At 40.5% G+C, this 17,709-nt stretch overlaps 1 protein-coding gene across 3 annotated transcripts in view; it reads left to right on the top strand.

Annotated features, from left to right (window-relative positions):
• Nucleotides 1–17,709, top strand: part of LOC109425306 (zinc finger C2HC domain-containing protein 1C) — a 256,497-nt gene that overhangs the window by 203,780 nt on the left and 35,008 nt on the right. Inside the window, exon 1 of one of the 3 annotated variants that reach the window (XM_029862153.2) lies at nt 5,626–6,035. The exons of the other annotated variants lie outside the window; for them this stretch is intronic. Coding sequence (XP_029718013.2) covers nt 5,961–6,035 — 75 coding nt within the window. The 5' untranslated portion in view covers nt 5,626–5,960. Of the gene's footprint in view, nt 1–5,625; nt 6,036–17,709 lie in introns of those variants that run through there. 3 annotated transcript variants of the gene reach the window in all.

Raw genomic sequence — 17,709 nt, 5'->3', positions numbered from 1 at the left:
TCGTCGATGAGAAGTCATTTCCAGATGTTTGATGAACTAGTGCGGCAGTTGAAAACGGCGGGTGCGAAGTTGGAGGAGACCGATTTGGTGGCGCAACTGTTCCTCACCCTACCGGACAGTTTTGACCCTCTAGTAACAGCGTTGGAGAACATGAACGAGGACGAACTAACTCTCGAGAAGGTGAAGCAGCGTTTGCTAGCCGAGGAGATGAAGCGGTCCGATCGTCGTGAAGATCCAGTTGATGACAAGGGCGCAGCTTTCGTTGGCGGAAGAACTAAGAAACCGAAGAAGTTCACTGGTAAGTGTCATCGGTGCGGCGTGGTCGGGCACATGCAGCGTGATTGCCGACAGAAGCCGAAGAAAGGTGGCCAGGGTGAAGCTAATGCAGCAAGTGAATCGAAGAAGGTATCGTTTATGGTGAACCAATCGGAACCCGTGAAGAAGTCCAAGAAGCTGGTATTCTACGTGGACTCGGGATGCAGTGATCATTTGGTTAATCGCAAGGAATATCTTCAGTCGCTGAGGAAGATGGCGGAACCGTTCATAGTGGATGTTGCAAAGGATGGCGTATCGTTGGTCGGTGAATACGAAGGAGAAATTCGAGGCGTCACGAAGGCCGGAGTTCAGTTCGAGATGAAAAATGTGGTCTTGCTCCCGGACCTGCGTGGAAATCTACTTTCGGTGAAGAAGCTATCCGAGTCCGGCATCGAGTTGCTGTTTACGAAACACAATGGACAAGACAAAGCGATTTTGAAACACGATGGTGAAACCATTGCAGAAGCGAATCTAAGAGGTAACCTTTACGAACCTCTTCAGGTTGAACGCAATGAATTCTCTGCCTCTTCGTATTCATCATCCGTTACTTCGACATTGTCTTGGAAACCGGCATGCACTACGTCTACAGCATCTCGATTTTCCCCCTCTTGCTCGTAACGTATGGGTATAACCAGAAGATCATTTCCAGCCTCGTCCGCTTTGACGAAACTTGCTTGCCGTTTGCGACGAAAAAGGACGAGGCTGGAAATGATCTTCTGGTTATACCCATACGTTACGAGCAAGAGGGGGAAAATCGAGATGCTGTAGACGTAGTGCATGCCGGTTTCCAAGACAATGTCGAAGTAACGGATGATGAATACGAAGAGGCAGAGAATCCATCTGGTGACGAACGCAATGAATTCGCAGAAGAGGAACCAAATGAAGCAAATCCTGGTGCGCTCCCTTCGCAACTAAGACGTGAAGACTGTAGAGAGTCCAACACGAGGCGCAGCGAACGGGAGCGCAGGCTCCCAGGTAAGTTTTTGAATTATTTCACCGGTTTAAGAGCGACATCTGCTGTTAAAACGTCCTCCCACCCAGATCCTCCGAATTCCTATGATGAAATCATTGACCGTGACGATCGTGACTGTTGGACTGCTGCTATAAATGACGAGCTCAAATCCATGGACGACAACGGAGTGTGGAAACTGGTTCGATGCCCTGCTGGAATAAGACCGCTGCAGTCCAAGTGGGTATTCTGTACGAAGCATGATGAGAACGGTAATACAATCAGGCATAAAGCGAGGCTCGTTGTCAAGGGCTATCTTCAGAAACCTGGAGTGGATTTTCAAGATACGTATGCACCAGTGGCGAAGCTAACTACCATTAGAACTGTGCTAGCAGTCGGAATTCAGAAGAAATGCTACTTCCATCAAATGGACGTGAAAACCGCCTTTCTTCATGGCGAGTTGCAAGAATCGATCTTCATGACTGTTCCGAAGGGCGTGAAGGCTAAACCTGGTGACGTGTGCCAGCTGCAGAAATCCCTTTATGGCCTTAAGCAATCCCCCCGTTGCTGGAACGAGAAATTCAACAGCGTCATGGTGAAACTCGGATTCCAGAGATCGAAGCACGATTATTGTCTCTACGTTCGGAAAGGAAGAACCGATGACGAAACTATCTATTTGGTGCTGTATGTTGATGACCTCCTTATCGCTGGACCCAAACTACGCATAATCGAGGATTTGAAGAACAAGCTGACTCAGGAATTCAAGATGACGGATTGCGGTGGAGTGAATTACTTCCTTGGAATGAAAATTCAATATGATCACTCGAGTGGAAGAATGCTACTGTCCCAGAGCACTGCATTGAGAAAATTCTGGAGAAGTTTCGGATGAAGGAATGCAACTCAACTCGAAGTCCAATGGAAAGAGGCCTACAACTGAAACGGAATACTACTGAAGAAATCCAGCAACCTTACCGGGAATTACTTGGAAGTCTGATGTACTGTATGATGTGCACCCGGCCAGACCTCTGCTTCTCGGTTGGATACCTTGGAAGATTTCAGCAGCAGCCTGGAGAACGACACTGGACAGCACTGAAACGTGTGGTGCGATACTTGAAGGGATCACAACAATTGACGATGAACTTCGAGAGACATGAAAGCCACCAGCCCCTGACTGGATTTGCAGATGCAGATTGGGCCGGTGATCAAGAAGACCGCAAATCGGTAGGTGGCTTCATATTCAAAGTTTATGGGAATACGGTGTCTTGGTCGAGTAAAAAACAGGCAAGCGTTGCGATGTCCTCAAGCGAAGCAGAATATATTGCTTTGAGTTCAGCAGCTACTGAAGCAATTTGGCTGACTGGAATTTTGAATGACTTAGGCGTGACTGGTATTGAGCCTGTAAAGATTTTTGAAGATAACCACGGGTGTATCGGTATGGCAAAGAATTTTGAATCGAAACGTGCAAAACATATCGACATCCGGTATCATTTTATACGAGATCAAGTTTCTGAAGGAAAGATTGAAGTATTGCCGATTGGGACGAAAAATCAATTGGCGGACATTTGCACCAAGGCCCTGGATGGTGAGCAGTTCCTAACCCTGCGACAGCGCCTAGGACTAACCGATCGAGAGGGGGTGTAATCGAAGATGCCTTTGATCAAGCGCGTAAGCGATCGTTAGCAACGTATTGATCATACCTAAACAAGCCCTGAAGTGTAGACGTGTATCTGTAGTTTTTTCAATAAACCAATTTGTTCTTGTTCGTTACTCGCGTGTTATTTTCTGAGTTCCGGAAAGACCGAACCTCTTCAATTAAATTATCACAAAATTATCAAGGAGTGATCTTGAGAGTTAAGTGGTTCATGAATCCTATTTAGTTGTGTAACGTTACTATCCCTATTACAGTAATTGTTTTTCATCAACTAAGCTCCATAACAGTAAGGATGTCCCATTATATCCCAAACATATATAACAACGCTTATTGTTCCTCGAACTCCTTTGGTAAATATAGTGGATTATGTAACACTATTTAACGTAGTGGCAAAAGCTATTATCGCAAGTTTAGACCTGAAGCTATGGTCTCCAAAGTAGTTTGGCTTATCTGGAATATCTCAAAACTATCTTGGAGTGACACATTAAATGCCAGGGGGTTTACAGATTTACAATTGGTTGTGTAATGTTACAGTTCATTGTAAGAATAACTACTGTTACTCTCAAAAGCTCAACTTCAGGACAGTTTGGACGACCCTTTATGCCCCAAAAGTTCATAATAATATTTAGTTGACTTCAGATTGGTCCAGTAACCGCGATTGATTATCCAACATTACTCAGTATAACAGATATGGCTGGTGTAATGAATGTAGATCTGATATTCTGAACTCCAAGATGGTTTAGCTGACCTGGAATATTCCTATAGTGTGTCTAAATGACCTTTGAGGTTTCAAGAGCTTCATGGATCCCAGCTCATTATGCAATGCTATTAATTGCGAAAACACATAAAGTTATTCTTGTAGATTTAAAGGACTTCATTATAGGACAGTTTGGGCGACCCAGAATGTCCCAGAGGTTTATAATAATTTCAAGTAGACTTCAGATTGGTAACCGCGGTTCATTATGCAACGTTACTCAGTACAACAGATATGGCTACTGTTACGAGTGTAGACCTGTAGTTCTGAACTCCAAGGTAGTTTGGCTGACCTGGGATATCCCTATAGTGTCTATCAATGACATTGTAGATTTCAAGACCTTCATGGATCCCAATAGATTATAATGGCGAAAACACATAGGCTCAGTGTACCAGTTATGGCTATAGTACCTCAAATTCGCCATAGTTGATTTTCAACCTTTAAAGATACAAATCGAAAAGAAAAAAAATCGTGAACAACAGATCACGATCACAAAAGATGATTGCAATCATTCAAACTTCACAATTTGCTCAATTTAGGGTAGAAATAAATCATTTTCCTTAACTTTTCGGCCTCCTTGCACCCTATTTCGCCATAGTGTACCAGTTATGGCAACTCCCATAAGGAATGCATGTAAATAGTGCGAAGTGGAACCCAAATTAACAAATGTGTCCATAACTGGTACAGGGTTCCTATCATTGGCACACGCCGTAATAAATACTAAAAGTAGTTTTGGCTACGTTTTTATATTTTTCCTGTAAAGTATGAAAACTAATCAATCATTTGACTTATTGTTTACATTCGTCGGTCTTTGTTGGTCTATTTTTGTAAAAATAGTTTTTCTTAGGTGGTGCGATGGTACAGGCACCCTAAAATTATTCTTGTTGATTTGAAGCATTTTACTACAAGATAGTTTGGAACACCTAGAACATCCCAGAATATAAAACACCTTTTGATGTTCTTGACGATGGTTAAATGAATACATTTGAACGTAATCCATGTAGGAAGCCATCGAAAGCAGATTATAAACAGACATTCCGAATATTTAATGAATATCAATCCAAACTTCAACGAATGTATCGTCACTTACAGTATTCTGAATGAAGCTCAACCGTCTGATCTAGAGCTACACATAAATTTATAGCGCCTTTACACCTATAAATAACCGATTTCCGCATCCTTCCTCTAATTCAATCGACCGGCATGGCATGCACCTTCACCTCCAAAGCACTAACCACCACTACAAATAGTTTGTTTTCAAGGCGATCACCCAGGAAATGCGAGTGAATGTAGGTAGTTGTAGCTGAATATTGATGTTGGTATGCATGATATAGAAAACAACAACCATAGGCTCCGTAAGCATAGACTTCGTCGGTCGTCGTCGTCGTCGTAACCCCAGTTGATTCATTTCCATTAGTCCACGTTACACCATTCTACGGAACGGTTCCTTCATTTTGGACGCGCGCGTGTTTGCCTAAAAGTTATACCCCCATTGCACTGGATGTGGTGGTTGTGCGTTTGGTGATGATGGAAAAGTTAGAGCACTTGTGATGGGAAAACAGATTTTCCAGCAAACACATCTAGGTGCTGGACTAGATAAAGTTTCCGCGGAATACGCTCGCAATTGGATGACAAGGAGGTGTGGGAATTGCATGTAGCACGCCATTCACGCCACGACTAGAATAAAGTCAGTGCAATCCTTTTAGGAATAAGGAGGAAGATTGCATGGCACAAAAGTTATTTCAGTTTTATACATAGGAAAGGAATGTGTACATCTAATTCTCGATAAAACGTGAAATCGAAACCGCAATCTTGAAGAAACTAAAAAGTTATACACAGCGAAGCGATAAGTGCGTAGATATCGTACCGGAAAGAGTGGCAATTCAGTAAACCAAATACTACAACACTACCGGCATCTGTTGATAATTTACAATTACCCCTTGTGAACGTTAGATGGCGGCAGGTGGTATAGCATCAATGTCACCGATGAGAACCTTTTCAATCATCTAGCAAATTCGTAGTCTTAGGTAAGAGTGTGGAGCTAGATTGAAACTCCCTCTTCGAAAAGCTTTCACCTCAGTCGATATCCATGGCACGCGTTATCATATCCCTCGCTGGTGCACCACACGATGGTAGTGTCGGAATTCAATAATCCTACGTATTTTATGTGGTTTCGCTTTTCACGAATATAGTGCTAGAGCACGCTCGGGATAGAAGAACAAACCGAAGTAAAGCGTGCAAATTGTGAGAGAGCGTTTGGCTCGGAAGTTGGCGGGTTTTCACTTGTAGTGATGAAGTTGAAATCGCTAGATTACGCGGATATTATCGAGAGCTTTACCAACCGTTATGAGAACATTGTTAAGAAGGTAGGTACGAATTGACTTATAGCTTTTAATTTGATTGATTATAATCGTGAGATAAACAGCAGAATCTAGGTAGTCTATTGATGTTACACCTCTGTTTTATGTGCTTAACATGAAGATGCAGCATAAAACAGGTTGTCAAACTTCACTTTGGATTGATTGTTCTAGCTTAGAGACGTTTTAAATATGCAGTACATCGATTATTGGGAATTTTAGAATATTTAATCCTAATTTTAATTAAATTCAAGTAAAAACTCTAGTGGCCTTTCGATAGATTTCCAGTGAAAATTTTATGAAGATTTGGTTTGGTTTCAATACGATTTTTACGAAATTGCCATGCATCACGTTGGGAACAGCTTGCTGACGTGGTGTACTGTTTGGGTTAAAAATGACCCTAAAGGGTGATACGGTCAAAGTTTGGTCACACAATTTGTTTTATAACTTGAGACTGCGTACTCCAAAACAGCTGATTTTTGGACCAGTAATGGTACATTATATGCAGCTTATACCATAAAATTTTCATCAAAATCGGTTTACTGCCCCTCTTGGCAGTTGGTTTCTAATGCGAATCATATTTTTGTCTCTCACAAGCTCATTTGAAATAAATTTGATACTTTTTCGCCTCATTTCACAGCTCAATGTACCACGAAAAGTTTGGGCATAAATTGAATACATTTTTTTAAATAATTGGAGTTATAGTGCAAAACCTAGGCACTTTGAAAAAGAACATGGGACGGACATGCGAAAGGGGCAGTTTAGTATTTGCGGAGATATTGTGAATCCTGAAAACCGCAATTTTAAAATTTTGTACAAAGAGGATTAGAAAATAAGAACACATTTTTACTCTTTTATTTATAGAGCCAAAAATAATGAACCAATTTCAATGAAAATTTTGCTGTATGTAAAGTATACATATCAAAATGTTGTGTAAAAATTTCATTCAATTTGATCCAGCCTTTACAAAATTATATTTGCTTAAGTGGCACCCGGTCAGTTTTTTTTTCATATTCAAACTGCTACAACTTTGAAAGTATTCATACAAAATGGCTAATTTTACTAAGAACATATTTTCATAATAGTATTATACTGTAAAATTTTGATAAAAATCGGAGCAGAATTGGTAGTTCTATAATCAAAATTGTGCTTTACTGACCTTAAATTTTCGAAAATTTACTATGGAGCGCCTTTGTACAACATTTTGAAAAGGTAGGTCGATGGTTTTATCTATATATCAACCAATACTTAATAATGAACATTTTATGGTATAAGCTACATATAATGTAGCATTACTGGTCCAAAAATCAGCTGTTTTGGTGTACGCAGTTTAAAGTTATGGAAAAAATTGTGTGACCAAATTTTGACCGTATCACCCTTTAGTGTACATGGAGGGTTAAAAGAATAATCTAAACTAAAAGTTCGTCTGGGGTTCCTCACATTAATTTCTCAAGAATATTTGCCAATACTCATAGAAGTTTCTTCTAAAAACTTCAACGTGGTTTTGTTGGAAATTGCTACCATGACTTGTTCCGATTTTCTTTCAACAATTATTACAGTAGTTTTGTTTTTCAGAATTTCCGCAGATTTGTCCAAAAATGTTTTCAAGCATTCTTGTTAAGATTCCTCCCGGAATACCACATTCTTCCAGAAATTTCTTCAGAAACATTTTCAGAAAGGCATCTTTGAGGACTGTCTCAAAGACTTCTCCACTGTCTCCAGGAATTCCTCCAAGGGTTCCTTATAGTGTCGTTCAAAGATTTACCGTGGATTTTTTAAGAGAACATCGAAAACAATCTAAGATTTGCTCAGAGAATTGCTCGGAAGATGTTTTTTTCTAAAACTTTTTTCCGGAGTTCCTTTGAGAGTTACTTCAGAAATTCCCCGACAACTGAATATACTTCTCTGAGAATTTCTACAAAATATTTTTCAGATGCTTCTCCAAAGATTTTCAAAGGAAACCCTTCGAATTCCAAAGCAATTCCTTCGAGGATTATTCCAAGGAATCCAAGGATTTCTCTTAACACGCCCAGAATTATTCTAAGGAGTCATCCATAAATTTCTCTGAGTGTTCTATTAAAAAACCATGCAGGAGTTTTCCCTTTTTTTTAGATGTTCTTCGGATTGTAGTCTGAGGATTCCTTTAAAAAAATCTCCTTCAAAAGTTCATCTAAGGATTCACTTAAATATTTCTGCGATATATTCTCAAGAAAGTTCAACGAGGATTCCTCCAGAAATTATTTCGAAAAGTTCTCCAGAAGTTGCTGGAGAGTTTGACTGGACATTGAACGCAATAAGGAGTCTGGCTTTCTTAGTCTTGAGAATTCTAACCATTGAAATTGCAATGCAAATTTAATCGATTGGATTCCCTAGACTGAGAAAATTCTTCAGAAGTCCCTCCAAAATGTCCATCATAAAATATTACGAAGATTGTTTTCTAGAAATTCTTCCAAGAATTTTTTCCGTGGAAACCTTTATATATTATTTCTAAGAATCCTCCACAAGTTTTTTCAAGCTTCTCTAGAAATAATTCCTATATTTAAATATTAATTCTGCCAAGGATTCCTTTTGAATCGGCTCTGTTAGAGATTCTTTCGAGGATTCCTCTGTATCGTTCCGTTCCGGTGAGCTTAGCAAACGGTTTAAGCGTCACCTTCCGAAACGACGGACTGTTTATTCTTCTAAAGTACCCGGCATAAAACCGCCCTCTCAGGGCAGGTTATAAAGTTCTTAAGAATGCAAGTCTCACTTATCAACACAAACGTCTCCAACTAATTATTGATACAACCAGAACCTTAATCAATTTCATAAAAACATACCAGAGCCAAAAACAAAACATTCATAAGTTATCCAATAACACGGTCCGACAATTTTTTTTGCCCAGCTCTAAATTTCATCTTTTTGTATTGTTCTCGACAAGAAACTCATGAATCAGAAGTTTTGGTCCTCCCCCCTCTAGGAGAGGAGAGGGGCATTGGGTTAAAATATAAACGACTCATAAAAAAGTGATAATTTTCCGTAACAAAATCAGAAATTGCCAATAAAAAGTAAGGGTGGGAGCAATAAGAAACTACAAAATTTCCATAAACAAATCAAAAAGTGCATACATAAATCAAAACTTCCGATAAATAATTGATTTTCGAGCAATAAAAAATGTCAGAATTTCCACAAATAAATCAAATTGCAATAAAAAACTATATCTTTTCCAACAAAAACGTTTAAATTTTCCATAAATAAATCTGATTTTTCCATAAATAATTTAAAAATTTCCAATTGAAAAACATCAAAAAAGCAATTGAAAATTTAGCAACAAATTCGAACTAATGAGCAAAGTATCGGCCGAGACATGCGGTGAAGCCGCATAGAGGTTTGAGGAACTGAGGCGGCAGAAGGCCGCCGAAGTTTCCGAAATCCTTTGCGCCGTAACTGCGTCGATTCGGTTCTAGGCAATCCACAGATCCAAGAATTTGCCCGGTACAATGCAAACAGAGATGTTATCCTTTTTTAAAGTCCGACGAGCGTTAGCGAGTTCGGACAGCAAGCGATTGTCTGTTAAATTGCACAATAGTTTCAGTTTTTCTATCATAGTTCATAGTTTTTGTTGGAAAAAATATATTTTTTTATTGCAATTGTTGATTTATTTGTGGAAATTCTGGCATTTTTTATTGCTCGAAAATCAATTATTCATGGGAAGTTCTGATTTATTTATGCGCTTTTTGATTTGTTTATGGAACTTTCATAGTTAAGTATTGCTTCCCCCCATATTTATTTAATGGCAATTTTCGAATTATTTATGGGAACTTTTTAATTTATTATGGGGCGTTTAATTAGCTGCCCTTTTATACCAGTCGTAGAAACTTTAGAAAATACTGTGAGTCGCGAAAATACCGATAGGAACAGAGCACAAAAGTAGGCGCCATTTATATAAATGACGAGCTTAGAAATGGAACCAATTCGGCAGGGCTCCTGTTTTGGGCACTTTTCTGCTATAAATCAGCCAATTTTGAACCAATTGACATAATTTCAATTGGTCAATTGGTTTCGAATTGACTAAATTAAAGCGAAAAGTGACCTAAATACCGGCCACTGCCCAATTGTCTCGCTACCCTATATGTACAATTACACCCACGAACAGTACAAAAAACTGAAAAAGGTTTAATAAAAACCGAAACAGTCGGATGAAAAGGCAAATCTGTTTTTGCTATTTTTTGTAACTGGTTGGTTCCAATTTATAGATTTTTGTTTGTATGAGTGGTTGTTTCTGTAGAAAATTCACGTTATTAAAATAAATTATTACAGTAGATCACACCCTAGCGAGAACTCACCGCTATTAATCAGAAAACACTGCTGAAGGGACATATAAGAGTTCGCATAAAAGGGTACAAAGATGGCAGGTGCTGAGGGAATAGGTAATGAGATGAGTGCCAATGGGTGCGACCATCTTCCGATTAAGAAGAATAGTCAGAAATTATCAAGGCGTACGGGTGTTCAGACCGATAATAGTGCAATGTAGTTCCGTAGAATGTTTGATAACCCCCCCCCCCCCTTCTTTAGGGAAGGGCTTGGGGCTGAATATTCGGACTACCCCCGTTCAGGTGAATAGGTCTGGTATTCCCCTGATGACCACCCTGACGGAATCCTTGAATTTCCTTTTCTATAGGACCTCGTATCCGTTGTTAAGAACGGTCACACAAGGCGGCTCGGAAGTCAAGATGGCTTCCGAGCCCAATCGCAAAAGAACCGCCATCGACCCATTCAGGACGATTCCCTCAGGCCGTTGGCCTTAATCGCCAAGGAGGGACCCTTCTCGGCACGGTCGTTCCGGTCTCGTCCTGGGCCATGCCGATTCCGTCAATGAAGGAAGACGCCTGATGACCAGACTGCAACCAGAAACGCCTGCTGGTCCCTGTCGGTCGAGTACCGGCCCAAACCTGCCATTCACCGATTCCCGAGCTGCCCCGGCGACGAATTTCCGGCCCCACGGTAGTGCAGGAGCAGCCGTGTGGGCCAAAGCGACGATAAACCAGTAGCAGCAGTGAGTACCACAACGTTTATTCCGTACTACTCTCGCTTACACGCCACACCAAAAATGTCTAACCCACACCCACACTCCACATAAAGGTTTTAAGTAATAAATGTTTAAGAATGTGAATCTTCTTTGGTTTTCATACCTAGTCCGCGAAGCCCCTCCGATTACCGAGTAGTATGCCGGCCGTGAGACCCAGCTCGAGGGGTCTCATGCTACTGAGCTTGTCCGGGATTAACTTGGGAGCCACTGTGGCTACGGAGCAGCCCTCCAAGTCTCTGTAGTTACATTTTATAGACTGCCTTCTAGACCAAAAAATCGCGTGCTATCATGTCCACAGTCGCAAAACAATTCTCATGCAGTTTTCAGGGTTTTCCGTGTTTCGTGCCTAGCTAGTGTCATTTGAGTGACAGTTCATTCCAATGACAAGGAATCGCTTCTTATTTGAAGAGTGCTGTGAGGTTGAGTGAAATCACATGACTAGAAGCAAACATGACTGAAACTTCCAGGAGGTGTACCAGGGGGTTTCGGGGAGTTGTACAAGCGTACCAGGGGATTTCAGGAGATTTCAGATACATTAAAGGGTATTTCTAGGCTGCCGTTCTACGCATAATTGTCCCCAAATGGAGGAGAACGTGCCTTTGGAGCCGACCTACTGTTACCCATGTTGGATAGAAATCCTTATCTTGATGGGACAATTATGCGTATTAACGGCTGTAGGGGTTTCAGGGGCTTGCTGGGGCGCTCTAAAGCATTTCAAAGGCGTCCCATCAATCCAACGAACTGAAAGTAATGTTCTACCCGATAACAACTAAGCAGCGCGAGACTTGGACGTAGTCACTGGGTCGACGTGCTACCGGACAACCGGAGGGGCTTCGCGGATCTATAAGGGCGCGCAAGGATTTAAATAATTAACATTAAAGCGGCTCGAGTCTACGGTGTATTCTGTTGTTCTGTTGTATTGGTCACTGTCACTGGTTGTTTGCACGTACCTTCTCTGGCTGCAAACTTGCGAGCGCTTGCAGTGGCTGACCGATGACCTACGGAATCGTGAACTTACACTGGCGCTTGGAGATAAACAGGAATGGCGGTTTGTGGAGGTGTCTGGACTACAGGCGCTTCCTTCAAACGTAGTCGGCCGACGACGGCAAGGCCGCCCTCTGTCGAACCGAGAAGGTAATCTCTCTCTGGTATTAGGGTCTTTGCCCGAGAGCTAGTGCTAGTTCCTCCTTAGCGTTTATGGCCCAAGGCCAGAGAAACAGTGTCGATCCTTAACGGTTCGATTTGGGCTCCTTAAGGAAACCCAGATCGTGGCGTGCACTGGCGGTCTTTTGACGCGCCAATCAGAAAGCAAGTTATAAAAACGGTACAAAAAAGTTCCTATCAAAGGACAATCCAGGATCAGTCTCGATCTATCTGTTACGCGAGGGTCTAGTAACCTGAATTTGGGAAAACCTCTTATTGGCCTTTTCACCGGCTATCTTCACTACACTAATTAACGTTTAGCATGTCTGATGTACACGCTCGCCTCTTTCAAAGTGAACGATGGCCGCCCACCGAAAGTCCCTCGAACCCTTCAGCCATCTCCTGGTTCCGTGACGTAATCATGCTCTGACTCTATTCTCGCCATGTTTAGCTGTAGAACATGATTGCAGCCCAGTGGTTTTCTAATCACTGAAGCATGTGAACCTACCTAAATCCTCGATTAACATGCACAGATAAAAATAATGAGAGTTAAACGTCATGTAAACTTCAGTTTAGTCATGTAAACTTAGTGTTATATTGGTTTACATGATATATCATGTAAATTTGTGTTATATGTCATGTAAACACACAGAGTCATTCTGAATTACATGACATATAATGGAAGTTTACATGATATTTTAAGTCTTTTACATGATATGATGATATGTCATGTAAACTTCTGTGATATCCCACGCTCCAATCATGTGCATCATATGTCACAGAATTTTACACTCTTTTTTCGATCTGTGTGGCGCATTCAAAAATCTAATTTGAATCTTGTAACAACGATTACAGAACATCCCTTCGGAATCCTCCTGAAATATCCTGAGAAGCCTTATACGCATCTAATGCACAACTAAAACTCCTATCGGAAGCACCATGGGACCCCCTCCGAAACCCATGAACCATCTAAGAAACTGTTGTGACTGTTTAAGGTCTCCTAAAAACTTTATAGAGCATAATTAATCGAATCTGCATGCATAACTTGTGTGTTTGAGTGATTGAATGAAAGTCATGCTTACACAGCCTCATGCAACTGTGTGCTGATAAATCGTAAGCTCAATATTTGTTTAAGAATCTTTAAGAGCTCCCTTGAGTATAAGTCATCGGGTCTATAATCGTAAACAGTATAAAACGTCTTGAATCTCTCCTGAAATCGCCTGAAACGTTTATGAAACGCTTTGAAGGGCTACTGAAATCTTCCTGAATCTCACTTAAAAGCAGTGATCCAAAATGTATTTTCAGAAACTGAAAACTGAACTGAGGGATTAAGGGGGCCCTCTTAAAAACCTCTTGTAACGCCCCCGAAACCCCCAAAACGCCTGCTTAACGCCTGCGTAACGCTTCTAAAATCCGGCAGAAATCCTCAGAAGCTTTCTAAAATGCCTTTGAAATCCCCCTATAACTCCTAGGACCGCATGTAACGCACGTGAGACCATCAGGAACCCTCGAAAACGCCTACGTAACGCCTGAGTAACACCTCTGAAACTTGCCAAAAATCCTCTGAAGCTTCCTTAAATGCATTTGAAATCTCCCCAAAACCCTCTTCGGACTCCATGTAACGCACGTGAGATCCTTAGAAACTGCAGTGGATGAAATCGCGAAAAACTTTGCGAGATATCTTGTTATGAAAAAATGGTATTTTTTTTCATAGCAAAACTAAAAAATCACGTATAAACAATAACAATATGGCAACACTGTCTTCAAAAAAAAGATACACAAAAAACATAGTGAAAAAGTGTTCAGAATATCAGAAGCCATAAAAACCTCATCCAAGAATGATATAAAACATTTAGTGGTTTTTAAAAGTTCGAAGGGGTTGTTTATACCAGAGCGTTAATGATTAATCATAAATTTAATCATGATTAATGATTAATGATTAAGATTAATCAAAATCATTAATCATAATCACAAAAAAATCTCATTTAATCATTAATCATTAATCTTAATCACACTATTTTTGCAATCTAATCATTAATCAGAAATCATAATCATAAGAAAAAATATTAATCAATCATTAATCATTCATCATCAAAAATGATTCATCATATAATATATATGATCCAATTTAAATTGGTTCAAATGCTGTTCTAAATAAAATAATTTCTGATTCTTTTTTCAAAAATCTCCCGGACAGAGATACCTTTTACTTTTGAAACATCAAAAACATGTTAAACAACAAAAACATATTTTAATCATTTATTTTTTTGTGATTGATTAATCATGATTAATCATGATTTTTAATCAATGAGCCATTTTTAATCATTAATCATAATCAATAATCACAGATAAAACCAATTTTAATCATTAATCATAATCTTTAATCATCGTAAAAATCAAATTAATCATTAATCATAATCAATAATCACCAAAATTGGAAATTTAATCATCAATGATTAATCATGATTAAAATTTTTGTTAATCATGAACGCTCTGGTTTATACTAAATTATATATCGCTTATTTCAAAAGATAGAGCAAAAGTGTCTTCGACAACATTTTTCTGCATGACATTTTTTACAACTTCGCCGAAGACACCATTTAGTTATCGTGGTTTGTGTAGACCTCATCCAAGAATGATATAAAGTATTTAGTGGTTTTTCAAAGTTCGAAGGGGTTGTTTATACTAAATTTATCGCTTATTTCAAAAGATAGAGCAAAAGTGTCTTCGACAACATTTTTCTGCATGATATTTTTTTACAACTTCGCCGAAGACACCATTTAGTTATCGTGGTTTGTGTAGAAAATCGATTTTTTATTTAACCTAAAACCTCCTCGGACCCCATGTAACGCACGTGAGACCCCCAGAAACCCTCGAAAATGCCTATACGTAACGCCTATACGTAAGGGCCTGAGGGCCCATATAGCCGAGGCGGTAAACGCACGGGTATTCAGCATGACCATGCTGAGGGTGACGGGTTCGATTCCCGGTCGGTCCAGGATCTTTTCGTAAAGGAAATTTCCTTGACTTCCTTGGGCATAGAGTATCTTCGTGCCTGCCACACGATATACACATGCAAAATGGTCATTGGCAGAGGAAGCTCTCAGATAATAACTGTGGAAGTGCTCATAGAACACTAAGCTGAGAAGCAGGCTTTGTCCCAGTGAGGACGTTACGCCAAGAAGAAGTGTAACGTGGTTACAAGAAACACCAGTTCAGAATTTTATAACACGATTTCATTTTTTACGCTATTTAAAAAAAAAACTAAGTTTGCACATGGGACCAGCAAGGGTTAAACGATAAGTTCTAAATTTTAATATGCGCCCCTAGTGGTGGGAGATGCAACCAATAATTTAAATCATTCGCTTGGTAAGTTGTTATGTTCATTTCATCACTTAAGAATGATGATCATCAGGCTCATCAGTTAGATGCCCAACTGATGAGCTGTTTTTCAGAAAATACAATAGGTTTGGGGCTTCGCGTCGGGTGACAATTGTATAGAGATTTGTTCGATCAAGTATTCTCAGTTCGATCGTTGAAATAGTTGGACGTTCGCCAACAAAAATTGGAAAATTAGTTAAAGTGAAACCGAGAGTAAAACTAAAACCAAGTGTATGAAAAATAGAAGCAAAAGTGAGATTTAAAACTACTTTATTGAAACTCAGTTAATTAAAATCAAATATTTTCAGTTGAAATATAGATACTGTGGATAAAACTGTTAGCCATATTGATAGGCCCTAGGAAAAGTTTTTGTATAGAGCTCGTGAGTAACTGTTACTGAATTAAAAAAATCCTTATAACTGAATCGATCCAATTGTAGCCAAATAGTGCATCAAAAACTGAAAAAAACTGCGTACTAGTGTACTGCAGGCGCAGAATTCCCTCGAGGACCAGGTAATTTGAGTGAATACTAGTGTTGTTAACCATGTGCGAATGTGTAATCCAAATTGTAATGCGAATGTGTATTTTTTCCATTGAAGGACACCCTCATCCTTCAAGTGAAGGTGTCTGTGCAGGGCACAGGGGATAACGGAACGCAATCGTTATTCCTAGGGACGAATCCGAAGCCCGGCGGCTTGTAGGCCTGCCCTCGTCGTCGAGCCAGCATTCGACCCTCGCGTGTCCTAGGGCCCAAGGTCATCCACGCCTTTTAGGAGTTGGTCGGTCGCCAATACTCCGCATCTAACTCCTCGGCCTCGAAGGGAATTACCAGGAAACCCCTCCATGTGGGCGGGGCGTATAATCGGCTTCGAACGGACAGCCGCCGAACAGTGACGCAATAATCAGCACTGTTTCTACTGATCTCACCTTGCTGTGCCGCTGTATCGATCGGCTATGTGGTAGAGCAGCCACCCAAGTGCTTGCTCGTGTATTTGCTGAGAGTGAGTGCCACCCTTGAGACGTTGTCCCTCACCGCTCACCGTCGCCGAAAATCCACTGTTGGTGGGTGACTGAGCTCCACTATCGTCGTCGTGTGAACCTGGACAGGGGCGCCCCCACCGTGCCACTGTAAAGTAACCACTGAGGAACCGCCAGCATGCTGCTAAAACCAGGTCAGATCTAATAGATTAAGATATACACATTCGCAATCACCTTACCCTAGAACATCAAAGAGAAATTATAGGTAGATTTTGGTTTTGAAAATTACGCTCTAGAGCTTAGAAAATAAGTAAATTTTAACTACAGAATAGGCCTAAATATAATGAGAGGAATGAGAAAGTTTGATCGTTCATTGATTCGTGAGTTGGAACCGTTTTGCCCTCTAAGTTGATCCTCGTTGTTGGGTGATATTTTTTGAACGGCATTTGCTTTGCGATTGGTTCGGGATTTGTCTAAGATCTGCTAACGACTCGCCTTGAGGAGTCTCGCCGGGGTAAACCTTGCTGATCCACATGTAAGTGGACTTTGCCTACTTACTTGGCGCATAAGTGGAATCAGCTGTTATGACTTTCTGACCCAGTGACGAAGAACCGTTACAGAAGAAGAAGAAGTAACGCCTAAGTAAGCCCCCTGAAACCCGCCAAAACTTCTCTGAAGCTTCCTTAAATGCTTAAATGCATCGAAGGAGGCGATGCAAGTGCAAGTGGACTGGCGAAGATTGAAGTGTCGATAGTTGGCAACACTCGAAAAGTGTAGAGTGTGAGAAGATAATTCAACAAGTACAAGTACAAGTGATTCAAGCATATATAGCTAAGAAAAGCGCGAAACCATGTCCGTCGAATACTGTAATAAGGACGGTTTCCATCCCGATTTTGAGGACAATACGCCCAACCAAGACAGGCGATTTAACTTGCGAGCACTTTCAAATGTGAAGAAAATGGCAGATCGAAAGGTAACATGTATTAAAAGGCCGGCTTCAGAGGCAGGTACCCTCCACGCCACCAACGCCATAAAAGAGTGTCATCTAGCTAAGGAAGAATAGATTGGGATTCTGAGTAAACTGGGATTTGGTACCACAATAGAATGGTCTGC

This window comes from Aedes albopictus, chromosome 1, assembly GCF_035046485.1.
Source record: "Aedes albopictus strain Foshan chromosome 1, AalbF5, whole genome shotgun sequence".
Lineage (NCBI taxonomy): Eukaryota > Metazoa > Arthropoda > Insecta > Diptera > Culicidae > Aedes > Aedes albopictus.
Note: the sequence above shows the minus strand (reverse complement) of the source record. Positions and strands in the feature narration are given on the sequence as shown.